We start from the raw sequence: 24,218 nt of genomic DNA on the forward strand, positions 1-24,218 counted from the left end.
GGCGCCGAGCCTGTTTTCATGTTTTGTGTGTGAAAATGTAGTAAGATCATTTCTTTCTTTCTTTTTTTAAGATAGAAGACTCCAGTTGTTGCCCCAGACTAGAGTGCCAGGGCATGAGCTTATCTCACAGCATCTTCAAATTCTTGGACTCAAACAATCCTCCTGCCTCGGCCTCCCAAATAGCTGGGATGACAGGCACCTTGTCCCAATGCCTGGCTAATTTTTCTATTTTTAGTAGAGACACAGTCTTTCTTTGCTCAGACTGGTCTGAAACTCCTGAGCTCAAGTGATCCTCCTGCCTCAGTCTCCTACAGTGCTGGGATTATAGGCGTGAGCCACTGCACCCTGCATGAGGTCATTTCTTGCAAATTAAGATGGAGGATGGGTTGTTGGAAGTTTGAAGAGATTTTTAAAAAATACGGGAATGGTCACCTGGGAGAGTGGAAGAGTGGCTTGCTAGGCAAAACCGAGGATGCACTTCATGGTTATAAAAGTATTTTAAAAGCAGCAGCTCTCAGTCAGGGGCTGTTTTACCTCCAATAGGACATTTGTCAATGTCAGAAGACGTTGCTTGGCACAGCTGGGGGGAGGGGTGATATATCTCGTGGTTAAAGGTTTCAGATACTGGCAAACATCCTATAAGACACAGAACAGCCCCTATAGCTAGGAATTGCTTGGCTCAAATCTCAGTAGTGCTAGTTTAAGAAACTTTGCTTTGAAGTGATGCTGCTCAGTGCATCCATGAGCTTTTCTTCCTTCCCTCCTTACTCCCCACCCGCAAGTATTTATTAAATTTATCAGTTAGACGTGAGGAAAACTGACACCAAGCAAATAATGTCATTCAGATAATGGTAAGTACGCTGAAGGAATATGTTGCAGGAAGAAGTAGAAGTGGTGGGGCAGCAGGTACAACTCCTTTTGAGAAGGTTAGTAGAGAAGAGCCTCTATAAAGGGCACCATTTGAGATGAGATCTGAAGAATGAAAAGAAGCCAGCCTCTCAGAGACAGCGTGTAAAAGTCCTTTGAGCATGAAAGAGTAAAGGAAGTAACAGCATCACATCAGAAGTTCCTAGAAAGTTAGAGGGAAGTATTGTAACTGTGGTATGCAGTTTTGTTTTGTTGGCTTGTTAGTCTAAAAGGAAACTTCATACATTTTATGGGGAAATGATCTAATGTATTTATTAAGTGCCTTTTGTTAACTTAAAATATATCTCATAGGCTTGATGCCCGTAGCTCAGTGGTTAGGGCATCAGCCACATACACCAAGGCAGGTGGGTTTGAACCCGGCTGGGGCCTGCTAACCAACAATGACAACTACAACAAAAAAATAGGGTTCATACTCCACGAAATTCCATCATAAATATTACAGACTCTGGAAGTAAACTATATCTGATTTTTTTGTATTAAATTTGTATTAAGATCTTTTCAGATTATTTAGTAAATATTTACAATATTTAGTTAAATCTCATGATTATAGTAAAAAAAATTTGAAAGAGTTCTTTAGCTTTTTACTCCTAAATTCAGATAGTAAAACTTTTATCATAATTATAAATGATAATATTTATTCCTTACTTTAAAATAGTGCCTCTAAAATGTATCAGTATTTGAAGTCAAGTTTTATATTATTTGTTTAAAAATCTTAGATCTTTTGGTATCTTTCTTATCAAATTTATTTATTCATCTGAAACTTAGAAACCTTACTGGGTTCTTTTTTTTTTTTTTTTTTATTTGAGACAGAGTCTCACTATGTTGCCCTTGGTAGGGTGATAGAGTGTCACAGCTCACAGCAACCTCAAACTCTTGGGCTTAAGCGATTCTCATGCTGATTCTCATGCTTCAGCCTCCCAAGTAGTTGGGACTATAGGCGTCCACCACAACTCCCAGATATTTTTTTGTTGCAGTTGTTAAGCTGGCCAGGGCCAGGTTCAAACCTGCCACCCTCAGTGTATGTGGCTAGAGCCATAGTCACTGTGCTACAGGCGCCAAGCCCCTTGTTGGATTCTTTTTAGATGCAAGTGGCAGAAATCCAGCTCAGCTAAATCCCCTAACAGGGATATTGGTTAAAATAAATTAGGGTGTCTTAAAAGCAGAGGAAAAGCAGCAACTCAAGTAAAGGAAAGGGCAGCTATAACTGGAAATAAATGGAAATTAATGACTCCAGGACACTTTTTGGACTCTCCATTGCATATAGCTTTCTTCTCTTATGACAGATTGGTGTCCTCTGTGGCAGGAAGAATGGCTGCCACATAATTCCATGCCTCACATTCCATAGGTTCTGCTACTGGGAATACATTCGTAGTTTAGTAAGGTAGCTCTAACAGCTGCAGCGGTCATAGCAGTAAATAGGCTACCAGGCAGAGACGTAAATGTTGCAATCGTATTAAGCCATGTGAGGGTAAGGACCCTCTACAGATATTTTAATTATGCACCTTTGACAGATAAGAAAACTCAGGCGTGGAGAAGATAGGAAATGACTAAGGTCACAAAACTTTGAAATGACAGAGCTGAGTTTTGAACCCAGGCAGTCTGATACCTATGCTGAGAGCCTCTATGTCATATTCATTGAATTAGTTATAGTGAGGATATGGAAGGGTTTTTTAGTTTGGTTTTTGGTCAAGTTAAAATATGGCGAGATAGGGGGATGGTTTTCATTTTTTTGTTTATTCTTATAAAAGATAGAAGAACTGATAATGTTATAATGGAACTGTTTCAGATCTTTGAAAAATTCCATAAGTTTTTATACAAAGAGACATGCTTGATATAGGTTGCCCGGGTTCTACCTGTCCTGCGTGTTATATGGTAGAGGTAATTTCTGCATTGTAGTAATCAGTGCTTCTTAAACAGAGGAGATATTGCCCCTAGGAGACATTTGATAGTATCTGGAGACCTTTTGGTTTTCAGAACTCACTGGGGTGAGGACTGGGAATTGCTTTAATAACTGACTGACATCTAGTGGATTGAAGAGCAGGATGCTGCTAAATTTCCTACAGTGTGAGACAGACCTTCATAACAAAAGCATTATCTAACCCAAAATGTTAATAGTGCCAACATTGAGAAACACTGCTTAATAAACTGAACCATTTTCTAGCTAAATGTCTGTGTATGAGGTAAAGAGGTAAGAAATTCCAAATGATTCAGAACCTTGGAGTATGAATAGGTCAGGACCAAGTATGAGGCACTATAGGATCACATTAGTCTGGTGTGCCTGGAAAGAAGGATTAAAAAGTAGAAGTTTATAGGAGGGGCTATTGGAAAATGGAGCAGACCAACTTGGCTAGTTGTTATTTTCCCTCAGTGTGGACTGTTGTTACACACAGGTAAAAAGGCAAGGAAACTTGACCTCGCCCTTCTTTCATCCTATCCCTGATGATGGTTTCCTATTGATAGAACTAATTTTATTTTATTTTACTTTATTATTATTTTTTTTTGAGACAGAGCCTCAAGCTGTCCCCCTGGGTAGAGTGCTATGACATCACAGCTCACAGCAGCCTCCAACTCCTGGGCTCAAGCAAGTCTCCTGCCTCCGCCTCCCAAGTAGCTGGGACCACAGGTGCCCACCACAACGCCTGACTATTTTTTTTGGTTGCAGCCATCATTGTTGTTTGGCAGGCCCAGGCTGGATTTGAACCTGTCACCTTAGGTGTATGTGGCTGGTGCCTTAGCCACTTGAGCCACAGGCGCTGAGCCAATAGAACTAATTTTAGAATAGAATTTTAGCAATAATCTAACAAAAATGGGCTAAAAACAGGTTTTTTTCTGATTTATAACGTTGAAATGTATTTATAAATTAAAGACTGACTTGTATTAAAAGAGATAGAGCCATTAATATTTTTAAAAAGTTATTTTGCAACTTGGGGGTTATAATTATAGCAGGAGCTAGTATTGATTTAATGCTTTCTGTATGCCAGACACTGCTAAGTCAGTACTTGGTCTGATTTAACCCTTATATTAACCTCTTAAAATGGTTACTATAATTATCTGTTTGTACTAATCAAGAAATGAGTTTCCAAGACTTTAACTACTGGCTGAGCGCTGTGGCTCACTCGTGTAATCCCAAGCACTCTGGGAGGCTGGAGTTCGAGACCAGCCCAAGCAAGAGTGAGACACCATCTCTAAAAAAAAATAGCTGGGCATTTTGGCAGGAGCCTGTAGTCCCACCTGCTTGGGAGGCTGAAGCAAGATGATTGCTTAAGCTCAAGAGTTTGAGGTTGCTGTGAGCTATGATGCCACAGCACACTACCCAGGGCCACAAAGTGAGACTCTATCCCTCCCCCTCAAAAAACAAAAAGAACTTAACTACTGTCCTTAGGGTCAAACAGCTAGTAAGCTAGAGGTGGAATTTTGTTTTGATTCTATAGATTAAACTTTAAAAAAAAAATTTTTTTTTTTTTTAGACAGAGTCTCATTATGTCCTCAGAGTGCAGTGGCATCGCAGCTCACAGCAACCTCAAACTCTTGGGCTCAAGCAGTCATCTTGCCTCAGCCTCCCAAGTAGCTGCCCCAACACCCAGCTATTTTTTGTTATAGTTGTCATTGTTGGTTAGCTGGTTCAAACCTGCCAACTTCTGTGTATGTAACTGGCACTGTAACCACTGTGCTACAGGTGCCAAACCTGTAGATTAAACTCTTAAGAACCAAATGGTTTGCTGCCTTTTTCCTCTTAAAAACAATTATTCTTTTCTCATGACATATTTTCTATCTCTAGTTGTACTTTTGATACTATTAGGTAATTTTGTGCATATTTAGTCTCAGTTTTTGTTAGTGAAGGAATTTGTGTATGTTTGGAAATGGACAGTTGATTGACATCTGAAAGCTTTTAAAAATTCAAGATATGAAATATTCTATTTCCAAATAGGTTTCTTAAAAAATCTGTTGAGTAAATTTAGGAACAAATTTGAGTTACTTATTTGGATGTGATAATTTAGGAAAAATGGTTGTTTCCTTAAATATAAAAGCTTTGTGTTATTAAACTTTTCACAGTGTATAATACTAAAGAAGATAGATCCTTATCGCTTACAATGGGGGAATATTGTTTCAAAAGAGAGGGACCATTTAGTATTTATCATACTTGTGAGTAAATTAGGTTGCTTTTAACATTGTGTAAGAAATGTATATTCTGTTCATCAGACTTTGATGTCTAAAGCAAGTAACTGGTGCATGTATTTATTTGTATCTCCTCTTGGGAAGCTTATAGTTAGGGACATAGAATGTATTGTTGGAGTGGCTGGGGGAAGGAAGAACAGCACAGGTGACAGGAAGTGTTGATTTTCCTCATACTTCTTCTTGTAATGGGAGTGACACATTGTCTCAAAAATACTGTTACTTTTATGTTTTGTTTTATTTACATTTGCTGACAGCTGAGTCTGGAGAAAAAGTACTGCAGTTGGAGGGAGGGAGGGTGTGGGTAGTTTGCCTTTTCCCTATTACTCCAACTTCCAGGTTTGAACCTGGGTTCCTGGATATTCCTGATACCACTTTCCTCCACCCTCATGCTTGCTGTGTTACAGCTAATTCTTGGGCATCGTTTATGACAATACATTATTTTTACTTTTTTCCCCCCTCTGCAAAGTTGTAAGTTGTGATAATTGCTAGCTCTTATATGCTTGTTTGCTGTGTTAACTTTTAAAGTTCCATACATTGTATAGTTGTATAGAGTTGAATATTCAATCTAAGATTTAAAATAAAATTTTGATCAATCTTAGAAGGTAGAATATGTAATAAACATTGGTTTATGTGTGGTGAAATTTTTAAATGGGTCATTAATTGATAATTTTTTTTTAGTCCTTAATGGTTAAATGTGGCTTGAATACTATCTTCTTTTATTCCCAATAGGATTTGAGTCTGCATAAGGGGAAAATATCCCTATTATTTAAAAGAAGTGGTCTCTGTGTTTACTTGAGAAATCTAATTTTGCTAATAATTTAAATTGAAAATAATATATACCTCAAAACTTTTAAAGGCATAACACTTAGATAGTAATCAAGGGTAAATATTGCAAATTATATGTAAAAATACGATCTTTTTTCTCATCTTGCTTTATGTAAGTTTTTTGATATATGGAAAAGAGGGACAGGGGCTATAAACTCAGAGCCAAATGTGCTTTTATTGTTCCAAATTTTCAATGCCAAAATCATATAAACCTGCACCTGTTGGTAATTATGAGCAAGCCAGCCTTTGCCGAATCCCAGGCCTCTGCTTAAAATTTTTTACTGGAACTAAATGATGTTGCCATTTTTATTTTTAGGTTTGCTGGCATGGGTAATCTCATTAAGGTGCTAACCAGGGACATAGACCACAATGCAGCACATTTTTTCTTGGACTTTGAAAGTAAGTCTCTTTTAGCCCTTCACAGCTGGTGCATAATGGTAAAGGTGAAAGATTAATTATACTCACACCACGGTGAAGGCCAGTCAGAATATTTGTTAATTATTGGATTGAACAAAGGTTGCATGGTTTTTTTTTTCTTAATCGTAGGCAAACATCACCATCATATGTATAATTCTTTAGTTTTTCATTTGCTAAGATCATGTGGAGTCTGTAGCCAGTGCTGTCGTTTCATTAGTCCATGAAGCAAGTAGCCTTATGATGAACATTCTAATAGTATGCTCTAGTGACTATGTCAGACAATCCATTCGCTTATAATCCTATATTAATCTTATTAAAAAATGAGAATTGTGCTGCGTATCTGGAATCAGTACTTCAGATAACCTCTACAAATCAATAATCCAGATTTTATTAGAAATATATGCTGTATTTGATGGCATGCAGGAAGTAAGTTTTATATTATACTGTTTTAAGATAAGATGCAGAGGTGAGCTATGGCCAAATGGCTTAATATTTGGCTTTGAAATAAATTGTTGTTTCAGTGCTATATTAACAAATTTCTTGTGAATAATTCTTGATCAGAAATTTCTTTTTCAGAATACTAGCACTATTGGAATACTTAAAGAATTTTTCATTATAAGGCCATTAATGAAACTTGTCTTGGGAGAATTTTGAGAAGAATTAGAGCAACAGTTGTGCCATTGTGTACAGGAAAACCACATTTCACCTCTAGGTCCTACATACCAACACCTTGAGAACCCGGTTTGTTGTCTGCCAGAGCATAGTCTGGGTAACCTGAAGGATGAATTCATGGCCTAATGAACATTTTCCCTGTTACTATTTTTTTTTTTTAAGTAAATTTCAGATGTTCTTTTTATAAAGGGATATTTTCTCTTTTCTCATTCTTGTCTTGACAGGTACCTTAACATGGGGAATCTTCTTAAAGTTTTGACATGCACAGACCTTGAGCAGGGGCCAAATTTTTTCCTTGATTTTGAAAGTGAGAAGATGATTTTATATCTATTTCTCTTTGCCTGCAGTAGACTGCGTTTGTCTTGCACTAAATGAATGTTTCCACTTCGCCATCTTTTTAACTGCTTTGCATGACTGAGCTATGAATTGAGTAAATTTCTGGTGCCTTCTAGAACTGGAAGTCATATTTTATAGATTAAATTGTGATGATAAAATGTCTTTATTTCTGTTTTTATAAGAAATTTCTTATCTCTTACTTGGAGATTATTTTACAATTTGAGATCTTTTCTCCAGTGACAATATTTCAATGAAAATTTTGATAGAAAGAACAGATACCCTCAAGATTTATTAGTAGAAGCAACATTTAGGGAAAAATTTTATTGCAGTTGAGAAAAATCTACTAGGTTTCAATTACTCTAGGTGCATATTTAAGTATTTTAAAAACAAATCTGTTCATGAAGGCCATTCAGAGCTCAGTAATTTGGGCATAATATTAAAAGGTAAGTGTGAACCTAAATTATTTCACCTTCACAGATACATTTGAAAAGTTAAAAAATTTAGTGTGTTTATTTCAGGAATTCATTTTTTTCTAACTCTAAATAAAGAGAAAAATAATGGGTTCACAGACCTTTAAGTAATTTGCCTTTTGTTTGTTTTATGTTGCATGACCTATTGTAATATGGTCTAAGAGTGGCAGGTAAGTGTCATTGACCTTGGTGCATGTTGCAAAGCTTTTGCTTGTTTGGCTGTTGGTATTGCTTCAGCTTGTCTGGTTTTCAAATTGAGAAAAATGATATTAAATTGGTGTTTTAAAGTGAATGTTGCTGTTTTAACTGATTATTAGAAAATTGTTAGGAAAGGGTGAAGACATTTTAAATCATGTGGTCCCTTACATTGCTATCTGAGGTTAAAATATTTGAACAGATTTTAAAATATTTAATATTTAAGACTTTTTCTGATTTTAAAAACGAAACAAACCACTAAAAATAAACCCCCAGTCATTGTCTTTTCCTCCAACTTCACTTTAGTTTTTATGTAATTCATTCTATTTTATGAATCATTTATATTTATTTTTCTTTAAACCAGGACAGTTCATCTGAATACATCAATTTATAGTTTATCTCCATTTTATAGAATTATTTATGGTCTCTGATATATTCTGCTTTTACTAAATTCCTATAAACAAACTTTTATAGTTTAGGTATTCTGTGCAGGTAGGAAAGGGTAGTAATGTCAATATCAGGACCATATTAAATTGTCGGGTTTTTAGGGGAAAATTATGAGATGAGCCTTAGTTTTCTTGACCCTTCTCAACAATTAAGCGGTGCTATTTTAAGTGCATGTTTAGCATGACTTTTAATCAGCTTGGAGATGTTGAGCAGATTGCTGACTTGAAGATTTCTTTCAGGTGAGGCAACTTACACTAGAGCTGTATTTTAATTTATTTGCATCTGTTTCAAACGTGTTCTTGTATATTTTTCTGCCATCCTGTCTCTTTTTTCCTCTTTGTCTCAAATTTCTTACTTTTGCAGAATCTTGGCTTTGATGCAGTCAAGATCTTGTTCAAGACTTGGCACTTGATCTTTTTATAAACCTAGCATTGTGTAGTGGTCAAGTTGAAAGCATGAATTCCAATGTAGTATTTAAAAGATTACTTGGTCAAGGCTTTCCTATCTCTGGGCTGTTTAGATCATTATCCATAAAATTTAAATAACTGAGTGTCAGGAAAAGGTTAAATTTACTAATAACTGCAATAATAGCCAGTAATGTAGAACTACATATTAAATGTTAACTTCTTAAAGGCAGATATAAATTTAAAAAATGATGTTTGTTGCCTGTATCAGCTAATGTAAAACTTCTAGTTTGATACTTACTGGTATACTTGTAAATGAAATTTAGTGAAGATATACTGTATACCAGGCTAGTTTGCCCATTGCTATTTCTTAGATTTTAAAATACATTTTCTTTTGATTCTAACATTAGCATTCTTTTAATTTTCTCTCTCTCACTTACCCTTTGCTATTTTTTTTTTCCTTTTGGAAATATGCATTTGTAAAAGCTTACCTTGTCATTAGGCTACTTTGATGGCCTTGGCCTGTTAGATGTGTTGTTTCTTTTACACTATTTTGTACCAGACTCAGAATTTTCAACATAGTTCCTAATGACTATTTAATAAAGCCACATTCTTTTTATGAAATAATGTAACTAGCATTACATTATTTATTTCTAGATGCACAGTTATGTCCATCCAGGGTTAATTTGCTGATAATATTTCATCATTCTTAGTTGTCTGGCCCACTGTGTCTCCATAGTGGGCAAATACGGAAATAATTTCATGCAGATCTACCTGACTTTTTGCATCATATTATATACAGATTAAGTATTTTAATGTATTTGACTTGTGATTTAATGGAATCTTGTTAAATCTCTCTTTAATTTACCTCCTTATGCCTAAAACTGCTTTTCACTTTAGTGCAACATAAATTTATGGCTTGCCTCCCATATACCAGCCAGAAGGTGCTGAGGATGCAAAGATAACTAAGATACACCCCCTTATCTTCTAGGAGCTCTCAATTTGGTAGAATAGATAGAAATGCAAACTCAACCTGGCTCATGCCCATAATCCCAGCACTTGCACTTTTGGAGTTTAAGAGCAGCCTGGGCAACATAGACCTTGTTTCTACAGAAAAAAAAAAAAAAAAAAAGATCTGGGCACGATGTTGTGCTCCTATAGTCCTAGTTACTAGAGAGGCTGAGGTTGAGAGGATCACTTGAATCTAGGAGTCAGGGTTCTAGTAAACTTTAATAGAAACCCTGTCTCTATAAAAAAAACCAAATGCAAACTGAGTAGCACAGGAAGGTGTTACGTTAATCTAGCAATAAATAGTTGGGCATCATCATGGAAGACTTTCTGAATGTGATGTTGGAATTGGATTTTGGAGGATGAATTAGAATGTTTCAAGCTAGTTCAGTGGAAGTCACTGAAGAAAGGAAGAACAACATAAACAAAGGACTCAAGGCATGAATGCCATTTTGTGTTCAGTGAAACAATGTTTTTTGCTCTAGATAGAGGGATTTTGTTCTCCTTTAAAAAATTATTCCTGTGTGATAGATTTCATTTTGATTTTATTTAATAATGGGTCAATAAGATGTAAGAATTTGGCAGCACTTATCCTAATGGCAGCATATAAAGAGCATTGAATATAGGGGTGGATGGGACCTGCACATCCTCTTCTAGTTCTTGGATTTCCTTACTGTTTTATGATGTTGTTCGTTTATAGCTCATTCTAATTAGATCTGTAGCCTTAGAGTAACTTCTATATTTACTAGCTCATTAAATTCTAGTCTTTGGGGAGAAAAGGGACATTTATTTACTTTTGTCTCTTCTCTCAGCCTTAACCTTAGTTCTTTTTAAATGATAGAAGTTTAGTACATATGTGTTAAACTTGATTTATGTATCTCCAGATGGATGAAAATAGAATGAATAGTAGTAGTCATTTGTAAGAGTGAACAGAATCTTCTTTCTGACTCTTCCTTACAGTGCCTTTCTTTTGAGTCATACATTCCTTTATTTCTCGTGTCTTTTGTGTTACCTGTTCGCTCCCATTATTTAGAAATACTGGGACCCACTATATTTTTTCATTTATCTCATATGAAAATAAATTGAAATAAATTTCAATTGCTTTTGCCATGTACTTTGAAATATCTTTACTCTGGTGGCATTTTTTCATATTTATTTTTTAAAATGTGATACAGGATTATATTTGTTTAGAGATCAGAATGCATAGTAGCCTCCTTTAGCCCATGGTGGAGGCTTATTTTTGTCTCGTACTTTCTCATTCATTCCAAAAATATTTATTATATAAAATCTAGGTACTTAACTGGGTGTTAAGTGGCGGGCGCCTGTGATCCCAGCTATTTGGGAGACTGAGGCAAGACAATCACTTAAGGCCAAGAATTGGAGGTTGCTGTGAGATGTGATGCCATGGCACTCTACCGAGGGCAACATAATGAGACTCTGTCTCAAAAAAAAAAAAAAGAAAATGTAGGTCCTCAGTTTCCATATGTACCAGTGATACATACTGTACATTTTGGTTCTTGGCTTGATGAAACTTAGAGAGATTGAAAATATTTATTGAATGAATTGAAAGTGAGATTAAAGCAGAAAAACTCCTTTACCACAATTGTGATTTTTATGTTGATTACTTTTTAATTTTTTTTCCTTTCATGGCTAATCTTTGCCTCTTTATATTTTCATAACTTAAATTTTAGCAATTGCTTTTAGTTACTTCTATCTCCCACCCTATAGAAAACTGGTGTGAAGTTATTTTTACATATTTAATTTTGCCTTTAAACAGTGAGAACAGTTGAAACATGCCTTAATTTCCCTTGAACAGCTTTTAAAAAGCTTCATGAGTAATCAATATGTCTGCTTTCAGCATGATACATTATTTTACAACAAATAAATGTCTTTTTGTTAGCTGGCTAAGTGCTGCATTTTTGTTGAAACAGTGAAGTCATTCTTGGCTGTGAAAAATCAAAGTGACAAGTCTTGGTTGCATTATATAATATAATCCCATTTTTTAAAAATAAATGCTTTCTTGTATACAGTCTTTTTCTTTCCATAGTATTTCACCTTTTTGCATGACATGCTTTCAGTAAATTAGTGCTTACCTGTCTGCTATTTTCTGTTTGTCTTCATTTCTACAGCAGTCTTCAGCAGCTTTCAAAATTATAAATGTGACTTTCCTGTGACAGTCTAAAAAATGTTTAATCAGTGTGGTGGTGGGTATTTTTCCCACCCTGAAGGGAAACTTGAATCTTCTCCTTTATTTTTAAATTTCTTGGTACTTATTAAACTTTTACTAGTTGTTAACCACTTACAAGGTCTATTTAAGTCTACTTGGTAATGTTTTGTTTGTATGTAAGTCTAAGTCGTAGTGTCACATTTTTATGTTAACTGCTTGTCACCACACCAAAAATACATAGTTTAATATTTTCAAACCTCCCAAATACTGTTGATATATAATAGTTAAAATATTGTCCTTTGTCATGAATTCCCACTTCATGAATTCAAACTATATTATGTGTCTACTATTGATGTTATGTTTGTAGTTCCACAATTCCATACGAAAAGGCATAAAACTGTCATTTTTGCATGTAAAAAGTATTTTTCTCTACTACATCTGGTGTAAGTATAAAAGTTACCAAGTGTGATTCTTTTTTTTTTTAAGTATATGTCTAACTATTACATTGGAAAATATAGTTTGGCTAAATATGAAAACATATTACTGCTAAATTACAAAGCCTCTTTTTTAACCTAATCATTTAGATGCATTATCAGTATTTGTTCTTAGTAATACCTTTGTAGCCTTGGACAGAGAATTTTTTAAATTTTCAATTGGCTTCTCTTGTGTAATTAATTTGTCAAGGTATTTTCATTCTAACAAATAAATGATTTCTGAAAATTGAAAAATAAGGGAACAGATATGTGAACACATTCTTGGCTTTGCATATGAATGTTACTTTGTTATTGTTGCTGTAGTTTTATGTATGTTGAATTTAATATTTAGTACTATAATTGCTCATTTTATAAAAATGTATATTTTTGACAAATTGGCAGGTTTAATAGGTGGCACTGAATTATGACTTGCTCCAAACACAAAATAGTTTTTAGGCATCTTTATACCTAGTTTTCTCTGTGAACTAGGTTTTTAAGATGTTTTCTAAGTAAAGCAATAGAGCAACCATTGTGTATTTGTGGAAAGGTGAGGTGAATAAAGAACAGTGTAGGTATTATTTTTATACAGTTGGTAAGCAACACTTTATCAGAAACGTCCTTAATTGATCTTATAAATTTGAACTTCCTTCCTCTCATAAGAGAACATTTTAGCATGGAGGAATTCTGCCACTATAATTCTTCTTTACAACGTTATGGTAATCATGTTTATCATTTTAAGTGCTTTATGCCTTATCTATAGTGTTGAATATGGTGAACTTGGAAAGATTTATTAATAACTTAGTTTTCTCATAGAGTTCTCCTTGCTTAAAAAAGAATACCAAATATATAAAAAAGATTTGGTCCTCAGAGAAACAAATGACCAAATTATTATTAAAGGCAGGATTTCTCTTAACTTGAGTCAAGCAGAGGGATCCAGATTTAGTCATCCATTAACAACATATGTTTTGTGGCTAACACCACAGGTGGTGAAAATGCCCATATGTCTATGTCCCTGATTATGCTTCTTATAATTATAATACTCCTTTCATTTTTCCCTTTCTCTCAAGAGTGTAGAAACTCTGTTTTTGCTTTATCATTTTAAAAGTTCAGTAATAAAAGTGGAGCATAGCTTAAAGTATCCGTTTTCTGTAGGTCAGTAATTCTGGAACAGTTTTGTACTTTGAACTGCTCTGCATAGGAATCCTGACCTTGAGTTGGTCAGCAGAGAAGTTCAGTGGTAGCTTTGATTTGGTCTTAGATATATATATATCTAAGAATATATATATTCCATTCTTTAACCTATATTATCATAAATGTTAATACAGAATTTAACATGATCCCTAGAAAGGGGGAGCATTTAAAACTATCACAATTTTTATGTTTTTGTATCGTAGCTTAGTCATTAAAAGTTAAACTTTATGGGAAAATAAAATATGAATAGTTTCAGTCTTAAATTACAACTGAACAACATGTTTTAGTAATCCTTCATTTCTATTGCACTAAGGTAGATGATTTCCGATACATTTATAGTTAGTGACAGTGATGAATATAGTAGAGCAGGTGATTGACAATCAAAATTTTAAAATTTGGGGTCGCCATAAACTTCATGTGCAATTTAAAATATTAACTATATTAACTATAAACTATTTTAAATTGCACACGAAGTTTATGGCTACCCTGTATATATATCAAGTCATAATTTGTAACTTTAAATAGTTAAGTTTAGTATTCCCTTGCTCCTTTGTGATATTTATAAATTTGAGGCTAGTTACTGAAATTTAGAGGTTTGGAAAAATTACTGATCTTTTCTAAGAAGTGAAAAGTTAACATTGAATAGAATGTACTTACTTTTGGAAAGTTGGATTGCTCATTGCTTAGAGTTAATAAACGTATTTTTAGAAATTTATGTCACTGTGAATTTTCTTGTGCTTTCCTGCTGTTTAGATGCCCAGCCTACAGAGTCTGAAAAGGAAATTTATAATCAGGTGAATGTAGTATTAAAAGATGCAGAAGGCATCTTGGAGGACTTGCAGTCGTACAGAGGAGCTGGCCACGAAATACGAGAGGTAAATGACATTTATGTATCGGAAACTAAAACTTACTGGGTCCCGCCTCTTTTTAATCTCTATTGTTTTCTAGATTTTAGAATTTTCTATTTCATAGTAATTACTACATTTGAAGGATGATCACTTAGCATTATTGCAGAAGTGGCAGAAGTATGAGGGTAAAAAAGAAAATGATGTTCCACAAATGGGTAATTTATATTAGAGAAAATTGTTATTTACTTCTTTGCTTGATCTCACATATGAAATTTATAGTATCCACGGGGAACTATTTATACTTTTCTTTTTTGGTGGGAGATAACATAATTTTTTGTAGCTTTGTTTTGTCAGTCTGTTTGCCCAACCTTCAAGGAACACCGAAATCATCCTTGTAGGCTTGGCGCCTGTAGCTCAGCGGCTAGGGCGCCAGCCACATACACCACAGCTGGCAGGTTCAAGTCCAGCCCAGGCCTGCCAAGCAACAATGACAACGGCAACCAAAAAATAGCCGCGCATTGTGGCGGGCGCCTGTAGTCCCAGCTACTTGGGAGACTGAGGCAAGAGAATCACTTAAGCCCAAGACCTTGAGGTTGCTGTGAGCTGTAGTGGCACAGCGCTCTACCAAGGGCGATACAGTGAGACTCTGTCTCAAAAAAAAAAAAAATCATCCTTGCAGACTGGACACCTTATATGCCCCTGACTTTACACCACAAAGAATGGTATGATCTCCCTCCAGCTTTTTTCTCCCAAACCTCTGGACTTGTTAAAATTTCCATTCGTCTCTTCCTTTTTCATTTTTAGAGGCTGTGTCTCTATTTCTGTCTGTGACTAACTTGTCTCCTATGTTCTTCATCCTGTTCTAGAACTTTATTCTTTTAATTATTCTTTCCTGTTTCTCAATTACAGCTTCTTTTTTCTTTTACTAACTTCTTCTCTTAGCATACATGTAGATGTTTTATACTGCCCAAAGAAACTTCCTAACTCTGGATCTTAATATCTTTTTTCTCATTGCCACATTTCTCATAGTTACTGTTTACACAGTGTTTTTTCATTGCCCACAACCTGTGCTTCTGTAGTTTTTCCCAATAACAAACAGTGCAGAGGCCAGCAAGGACCAGTCTTTGAGCTTATAGTCCAGTCCATATCCATCGTGTGTTCTCTTCTGACACTTGGGCTACTAGGGAAGGCAAAATATAGTGCAGAACCCAGAAGACCATCCAAAAGATGCTTGGTGATCAACTGGAGGATTCTATGATCTTTATTTTAGATTAGGAGATAGTAGTATCACTGCAGGGAAATTGTAGATAGTGTGAACTCAATTTCTTACCTCTCTGCACTGGACAGCTGGTTCTCTGCATGTCTTACACATGAATGCCTTTTTCCCCTTCCCTTATAAATTCTTATCCACCTTCAAATTCTGATAACCTCCTACTTCTTCTTACTCTTTTGCCCTGTTATGTATGCTCATTTGTTTTATGGTAAGTAACCATCATTTAAAAAAATACTGGTATTGTATGTTTATCTTTTTACTACTGTACTGCCAATTTGAGGATGGTAAACCTGGTTTATTACATGCTTGGTGTTATCATTATCTAGTACAGTGCTTAGTAAGCAGTTAACTGTTGAAGAAATAAATACAAGCATTTTAGACCAATCATGACTACTGTCAGCTTAAATAAAATCTTAAGATTTTAATAAAAGAAGCCATGCAACCATTTCTGTGAAATTCAGGTTCTCTGAACATTTAAACATATATTGAAAAATTCAATATTTATGAAAGTGATAGATATAATGAATTAAGCAGAATAGGAATTAACCCTACAAGTCACACCAGTTTACAAGTTGTTTTAAAATGTTTGATAATGTCTCCATGTTGGTAATTAGTACTAAAATCACTTTTAATTATTTGTAAGAATTAGATCATAAACCTTTTCTTTTCTTTTAAAGAAATGGAGTCTCCCCCTATGTCCCAGGCTAGAGTGTGGTGATGTGATCGTAGCTCACTGCAACCTTGAACTCCTAGGCTCAGTTGATCCTCCTGTCCTAACCTCCTGAGTTCCTGGGACTATAGGTTGCACTACCATACCCAGCTATGTAAAAATCTTGTTTTGTAGAAATGAGGTCTCACTATATTGCCCTGGCTGGCCTCAAACTCCTGGGCTCAAGCATTCCTCCTGCCTTGGTCTCCTAAAGTGCTAGGATTATAGCTACTTCACCTAGCTCATACCTGTTGAGTGCTATGGCACTATTGTAGCTCACAACAACCTCAAATTCTTCAGTTCAAAAGATCCTCCTACCTTAGCCTCCCAAGTAGCTGAGGCTATAGGCACCTATCACGATGCCCAGCTAGATTTCCTATATTTAGTGGAAACAGGGTCTCAGTCTTGCTCAGGCTGGTCTTGAACTCCTACGCTCAAGCAGTCTACCCGCCTTGGCCTCCCACAATGGAAGGATTATAAGCCACCGTGCCTGGCCTCTCATTAAATTTCTTTAAAGTTTGTTATATAATTGAATTGTTATCCTCTGCTTATAATTATCTCCTATAAAAATAAAGAAAAAAGATTCACTTCAAGACAAACACCATTATGTATTTTTTTAAGGTACAGCTCTTCAGAATTGTATGTAATACAGGGTGCCCCCAAAATTGCCTTACATATGGGAAAATGAGAAATTAAAGCTAAATATACTTTTATTTACAAAATGTTCATTACAAAATTTTATAAAATATGGGACAGTGCCTGTAGCTCAGTAGGTAGGGCACAGATCTCATGCACTGAGGCTGGTGAGTTCAAACCTGGCCCAGGCCTGCTAAAATGACAATGACAACTGCAACAACAAAAAAACAGCCACGCATTGTGGTGGGCACCTGTAATCTCAGCTACTAGGGAGACTGAGGCAAGAGAATCGCTTAAACCCAAGATTGTGTGGTTGCTGTGAGCTGTGACGCCATGGCACTCTACTGAGGGTGACACAGTGTGACTCTTGTCACTAAAAAATAAAATAAATTTTATAGAATATGGTAGAACATCCATAAATTTAGCTACATTCCCATTTTTGCTATGTATGGCAACTTTTGGAACACTATACTTAATGGAAGGGTTATCTTGTGTCTGTGTGTGGGAAGCCTTCCTGGAATAAAAAGTAGTCTGAGTCCCATAGTCTGAATATAGCTTAATTGAATGCATATTAAGATATACTTGTAAACTTCTGGAAGAGAGAATAATGATAGGAAATTTTATTTTGTTATTATTTATTTATTTTGAGACAGAGTCTCATTATGTCGCCCTTGGTAGAGTGCTGTGGTATCACAGCTCACAGCAACCTCAAGGTCTTGGGCTTAAGCAATTCTCTTGCCTCAGCCTCCCAAGTAGCTGAGACGACAGGCACCTGCCACAGCCCCTGGCTATTTTTTTGTTGCAGTTGTTTACCTGGCCTGGGCAGGGTTTGAACCATCCACCTTTGGTGTATGTGGCTGGCGCCATAACCACTGTGCTATGGGTGCCGAGCCAAGGAAATCTTACACATAGGAGACTTCAAAGAGGGGCTATGAAACCAGGAACTTTTAATGCAGTGACCAAAGATTGAAGTTCTGTACAGGATGCTATAGTCACATAGTAGTGCTCTTTTCTTGAGGAAATATGTCACCACATGCAGTTCACTCCTTGTATATCATGATTAGGATGTGACAAAGTAAATAAATGTCTTAAAGATGTAAAAGAAAAACATTGTCTGGAAAAACAATTCTGAAGAACACCAAAATACAAGGGAAGAATAAAAAGCAGTGGTAAGAGATTCACCTTGCCAGGTTCTGAGACTTACTTTAAAGGTACTGTTGCTAAACTGTTTAATAAAGGAAGTAGGGAAAGAAAAATAGAATGGATATAAAGTATGAAGGCTAGAAAACTCTCCAAAAAACACTTGTAAATCTACCATAGATGGGAGACAAATGTTTAGTTCTCTGAGCAGTTGAGGAAATTTTCATTGAGAAACTGGTGTGTGAGTTTAATGATACAAATAGAAAAGATTTCTGAACATTATAAAGCAAATTAAGAAAGAAAAGCATACATAAAAGCTGAATGAATTTATGCCCAATATGCAAATAATGATATAACTATCATAGGTCAATATTAACACTTGGTGTTGCTGATTAATTAATACAACTTGATAGAACAACCAGTCATTCTACCTATGAAAATGCACAGCTAATAGAAAAAATGTTCAGCTTTGCTAATAAGTGTACCTTATTTCTGTGGTGAAGTTTTAGTGTATTGTGAAACAGTAGCTTTTTTTAGAGGTCACTTTGGCAGCATATTAAGATAACAGCAATTAAATTATTTTGTACTCTTGCACCAGGTACTTATATTTTAGAAATTATATTACAGACAACTATACTTCCAAGAGGAAATGTAAGTGTAAAATCCTTTATCACCACCTTACAGTAGCAAAACTGTGGAAGCAATTTGTAGAGTTACTGTGAAGATAGATTATGTAAATAACATTGCACAGTGCCTGACACAGAGCTAACATAAACTTACTGTTTTATTACTAATAGCTCATATGTGCAATTATATATTTTACTTTAACATTTCATTAATAATAAAATAGAATAAAATTTGATTTAAGATAAAAGCTATTACATAAGCAGAGTTTATTGTCTAGAATAAAGCACTAGAAAAGAAAACAAGAACTTTCCATTAAGATTGAGATGTGTTCATATAGTTTTATCACTTTTGAAAATGAGTTCTAATACTTGCCCCATTAGGGCCTTACCATTGACATTCACTGAGTGCCCCTTTCCATGTTGGACTGTATTGGGTATTGATCAAAACCTTACCTAACAGCAGAGAAACTGATGGGAGAAGACAGGGAATCATAAAGTACATGGAAAACTCTGAAATGTTTATCATAAAAGAGCAACCAGTATCTTCAGCTCTAAATGTAGGCAAGGAAGGACTAGGAAAATAGCTCTGCTCAGTTATGAAAATGGGTGACATTTACTGGAGCATTTATATCTTATGAGAATGAATTGATACTTAGAAAATAATTGTTTCATCCTTGTAAGACAAGATGTATAGGCTTCTTTAAGAGAGGAAAACACAGCTTTAATTTTCACCTTTTTGCTTCTTTTCTGTTTATAATATATAAAACAATACTACTTGATGTAAGTCCTCATTGAGTCTATGCTGAAGACTAAAAGGATTTTTTCCCTTAAACATCAGCATAATAACAAAGTCCCTTTGAAACGTTTATATTAATATACAATGTGGGACCACACCTATAGTGCATCTTACAAGGGTACATGTGAAATTTACTAAATGTAGAATATAAATGTCTTAACACAATAACTAAGAAAATACTGTGAAGGCCATGTTAACCAGTTAGATGAAAATATTTTAAATTGTATATAAACCCAGCACATTGTACCCCACTATTGCATTAATGTACACAGTTATGATTTGGTAAAAAAAAAAAAAAAAAAATTGTTACATGTTGTAATGTCAGATTTTCTTTAACATTATGATATTTCTATATAATCACATAGGTAGGATGAACCTTCAGGTACTTACTGTGTTTAAGCATCATTAAGAAAAACTATAGGCTCGGCGCCTATAGCTCAACCGGCTAAGGTGCCAGCCACGTACACCTAAGGTGGCGGGTTCGAATCCCCAGCCCGGACCCGCCAAACAATAATGACAGCTGCAATCAAAAAATAGCCGGGCGTTGTGGCGGGCGCCTGTGGTCCCAGCTACTTGGGAGGCGGAGGCAAGAGACTCGCTTGAGCCCAGGAGTTGGAGGTTGCTGTGAGCTGTAATGCCACAGCATTCTACCCAGGGGGACAGCTTGAGGCTCTGTCTCAAAAAAAAAAAAAAAAAGAAAAGAAAAACTATAAAAGAAGAAAATTTGGAAGTAATGGCAAACTTATAAAGTAAATTGCTTAAGCACTTGATACCATTTAATTTGTAGTTAATTTATTCAAAGCATCGTTTAAATATAACTGAATTCACTCTGTGGGCAGAGTTAGAGTCCTAGTGCCTTGGGAATACCTAAACATGTCAATACCTCCTGAGAGTGCCTGTGGCAGGCCCCACCTTGGTTATGAACTTCAACTTTGAGATGGTGTGTTTAGGTGTTTGAAGATGTTAGAGAAAGCAAACATGGCTGTTGTGAAAAGCATTGAGTTCCATAAAGGATTAAAAAAACATGTATAGGCAAAGGAAGATAAAAGCAACAAAATATGTTTCTTTGGGAGTGAGCTATATTCAGAACAGATTATTGCTTAATAGTTGAAAAGGCTGAGTGTAGAAAAGGCATAAATCACATTTTCCAGGTTGATTTAAAATCTTAAGTGTTGGCTAGTTTTCTTAGAGCTAGTTTAGACCCTGAAATTCAAATTTTTATTATTTTTCTTAGAGACAGGGTCTCACTCTGTCACCCAGGTTGAAGTGCAGTGGTACCACAGCTCACTGCAACTTTGTACTCCTGCCTCAGCCTCTTGCGTAGCTGAGACTATAGGCATTTGCCATCACACCAGATTGATTTTTCTATTTTTTGTAGAGACAGTCTTGGTGTGTTCCTCAGGCTGGTCTCAGACTTCTGACCCCAAGCAATCTTCCTTCTTTAGCTACCAAATGGTAGAGTTAGTTGTACCCAGCCTAGAATTCAGATTATTTAAAAGTTTGACTATCCCCAGAATTGGCATCTTCATTTATTGTCTTAGTTTTTGGTTTCTTTTTATTCTACCAAAATAATTCTTTGACAGAGAAATACTATGAAAACTTGACTGTGATATGAGAAACAACATGGAATATTTTATTGTGTTGATCTAGAAGGCACTGAGGTGTACTCTATTAACAAAAATACACTGTGTCATTTTAAATTTCATCACAGCCTTATCTCTTGGCAATAATAACTGACTGTGTTCTAATAAATTAAAAGTTTCTATGGGTCTTGGGGACAGGAACTTGTCTAACAAGTGCAATCAGTGTAACCTAATTTTTTGTACCCTCAGTGAAACCCAAACAATGAAAAAGTATCCATGGAGTTAAGGCCCACCCTCAGCATTCCTGCTATAAACTGTAAAATAATGTATACTAAAGCAATGCTAACTGTAAAAGTGATACTATTGTAATTTTTAAAAATCTAACTATTTTTATTCTTTGTATTTTGAAGGCAATCCAGCATCCAGCAGATGAGAAGTTACAAGAGAAGGCATGGGGTGCAGTTGTTCCACTAGTAGGCAAATTAAAGAAATTTTATGAATTTTCTCAAAGGTTAGGTAAGTTGAAAGTTTTGTAATTATGATATCCCTAGTGAAAAAGACATTTCTTAGTGCCAGAATTATTTAGATTTTTTTTTTTTATGTTCACAGTGCTGAATATCTGGTACATAAGTAAAGCAGGCTTTTTAGAGTCTAAGATTACAGTGTGATTTTATCATTTTTTAAAAATAGACTATTTATTATTTATTTGAGACAGTCTTACTTTGTTGCCTTCGGTAGAGTGCCATGGCGTCACACCTCACAGCAATCTCTAACTCTTGGGCGTAAGTGATTCTCTGGCCTCAGCCTCCCAAGTAGCTGGGGCTACAGTTGCCTGCCACAATGCCTGGCTATTTTTTTGTTGTAGTTGTCATTATTGTTTAGCTGGCCCAGGCCCAGTTTGAACCTGCCCCCTTTGGTGCATGTGGCTGGTGTTGTAACCACTGTGATACAGGTACCGAGCCAAATTTTTGTGTTTTTAAAATCATTGCTGTTCATGCTCAATTTACATTATCTAAAACTATAGATAAGAAATAGGAAGGTATATGAAGTCGGTAGAAGATCTGATAGATACCTACACAAGAGAGAGCTCAACTCAACTCAATTCAAGATGGGTGTAGCGAAAAGGAAGGAGGGAGAAAAGGAGAGAAGGGCAGGGGATTGTGCTCCCAATAAAGGGACACCTCCTCCTGGGTGTGGGACACAACTACAACAGAGACTCTACCTAACAAATGCAAACATTGTAACCTAATTGTACCCTCACATTAATCTGAAGTAAAACAGAGAGAGGAAGCCAATGATATATCCAAATTTATATAAAAGTTATATAAAAGGGAGCTATGAAAAAGCAAAAATTTCAAAACAGTTTGGTTTTTTATTTGTATGGGAAAAATTATTCAGAGGTCAGAATTGTGCTGTCAATACAATGAGTAAGCAAAACTGTTAGAAAGGGAATTCACTTTCTTATAGGAGGAAGAAGCCGAGCAGGTAGTTAGCCAGTGCCTCTTTGTGTGATTTGAAAGATGTGAATTTGAGAAACTTTACTTTTTGCAGTTGTTGAGCATGGGGGAGGAGCAGTGTAGATGTGTGTCAGCAATCTGAACCTTTTAAATTTAAGTTCTTAATGTTTTTATGTGTTTTAATTACTGAATTACATAAAGATGTTGTAATTCTAAATGACTATATCACATTTAATAAGAAAGCTATACTGTAAGATTGAAGTTAAACTTCAGGCCTCAAAACTAAGTTTATACCTGAAATGTGATTTGTTTCACCCATAGAGTTATTGATAATTCTTGGCTCAGTGCCCCATAGCTCAGTGACTATGGCGCTGGCCACATACACCGAGGTTGGCAGGTTCGAGCCTGACCCGGGCCCACTAAATAACAATGGCAACTGCAACAAAAAGATGGCCAGGTGTTGTGGCAAGCGCCTGTAGTCCCAGCTACTTGGGAGGCTAAGGCAAGAGAATCGCTTAAGCCCAAGAGTTTGAGATTGCTGTGAGCTGTGACACCATGGCATTCTACCTAGGGCGACATAGTGAGGCTCTGTCTCAAAAAAAAAATAAAAAGAAAAGAAAAGAAAATTGCTAATTGGTTGCCACATTTAACAGTTGGTCATTATATATTATTGTTCTTTCAAGGCTCTATCTGCTTTGGAAACATCACTAGCTTAAAAAGACGGTAACTGCTCTGCATTATCAGTGAGATGAGGCTACGTGGCAAACTAGTTAGGACAGTTTCTCATAGCATCTCATTTGTAATAAGTCCCTTCTGCATATTTATTTTTATATCTTGTTCTCTTTATTTCTTTATATTTTCTATGTGACCATTTGTGTTTGTAACCTATGTTTTAAAGGTGGAATTCCATTTTTTTTTTAAAAAAGCCTTTTAAAAAAGCCTCTTTTAAAAAAGAGAATCGCTATTCTCTTTTAGATGCAATACAGACTATTAAGTGCAATGTTAAGACAGACAATAGTTGGGATAGAAGTGTTTGTATAAATTCTCTTTTTCTTACTAGAAATAAGAATTGTAATTTATTTTCCTGATCATAAAATTAGTTCTTTTACAGTGTTTGCCTTTGAATCTAGTATCTGTATATCTGTAGCTTTGTGGCCCTCTGTTACCTCAGTCAGCCTGGGTCTTTTAATCTTGCTGACTATGTATTTAGAGTTTTTCTTGAGCTGCCAGTTTCCAGCTGCATTTGAAGTTGTTTTAGAAGGTACTCAGGTCCTGCTCCAGTTTGTCTTGGTCTCTTAGCATATGCCAGTGAAAAAAGAATGATTGTAAAATACATCAAGACAGTCGAACTTAATGTAATCTTATATTTTAACTTTGGAATTAATCAGTCTTAGGGCATGTGTCCCATCATGGGTGCTGTTTCATTTGGTAGAGGACTGCAG

General features: G+C 35.6%; 1 protein-coding gene across 27 annotated transcripts in view; it reads left to right on the forward strand.

The window, feature by feature from the left end:
* The window catches only part of FAM49B (family with sequence similarity 49 member B), a 157,980-nt gene that overhangs the window by 116,971 nt on the left and 16,791 nt on the right, over positions 1-24,218 (forward strand). For 8 of the 27 annotated variants that reach the window (XM_023516997.1, XM_023517021.1, XM_023517007.1 and 5 more), the window contains 3 exons: positions 7,242-7,324; positions 14,462-14,583; positions 21,730-21,835. In XM_023516997.1, coding sequence (XP_023372765.1) covers positions 7,252-7,324; positions 14,462-14,583; positions 21,730-21,835 — 301 coding nt within the window. In that variant the 5' untranslated portion in view covers positions 7,242-7,251. Of the gene's footprint in view, positions 1-6,244; positions 6,328-7,241; positions 7,325-7,985; positions 7,994-14,461; positions 14,584-21,729; positions 21,836-24,218 lie in introns of all 27 variants that reach the window. The other 19 variants (XM_023517050.1, XM_023517047.1, XM_023517058.1 and 16 more) reach the window with 6 other exon arrangements.

This window comes from Otolemur garnettii, unplaced genomic scaffold (genome assembly GCF_000181295.1).
Source record: "Otolemur garnettii isolate 467f Iridium unplaced genomic scaffold, OtoGar3 scaffold00004, whole genome shotgun sequence".
NCBI classification, from domain to species: domain Eukaryota; kingdom Metazoa; phylum Chordata; class Mammalia; order Primates; family Galagidae; genus Otolemur; species Otolemur garnettii.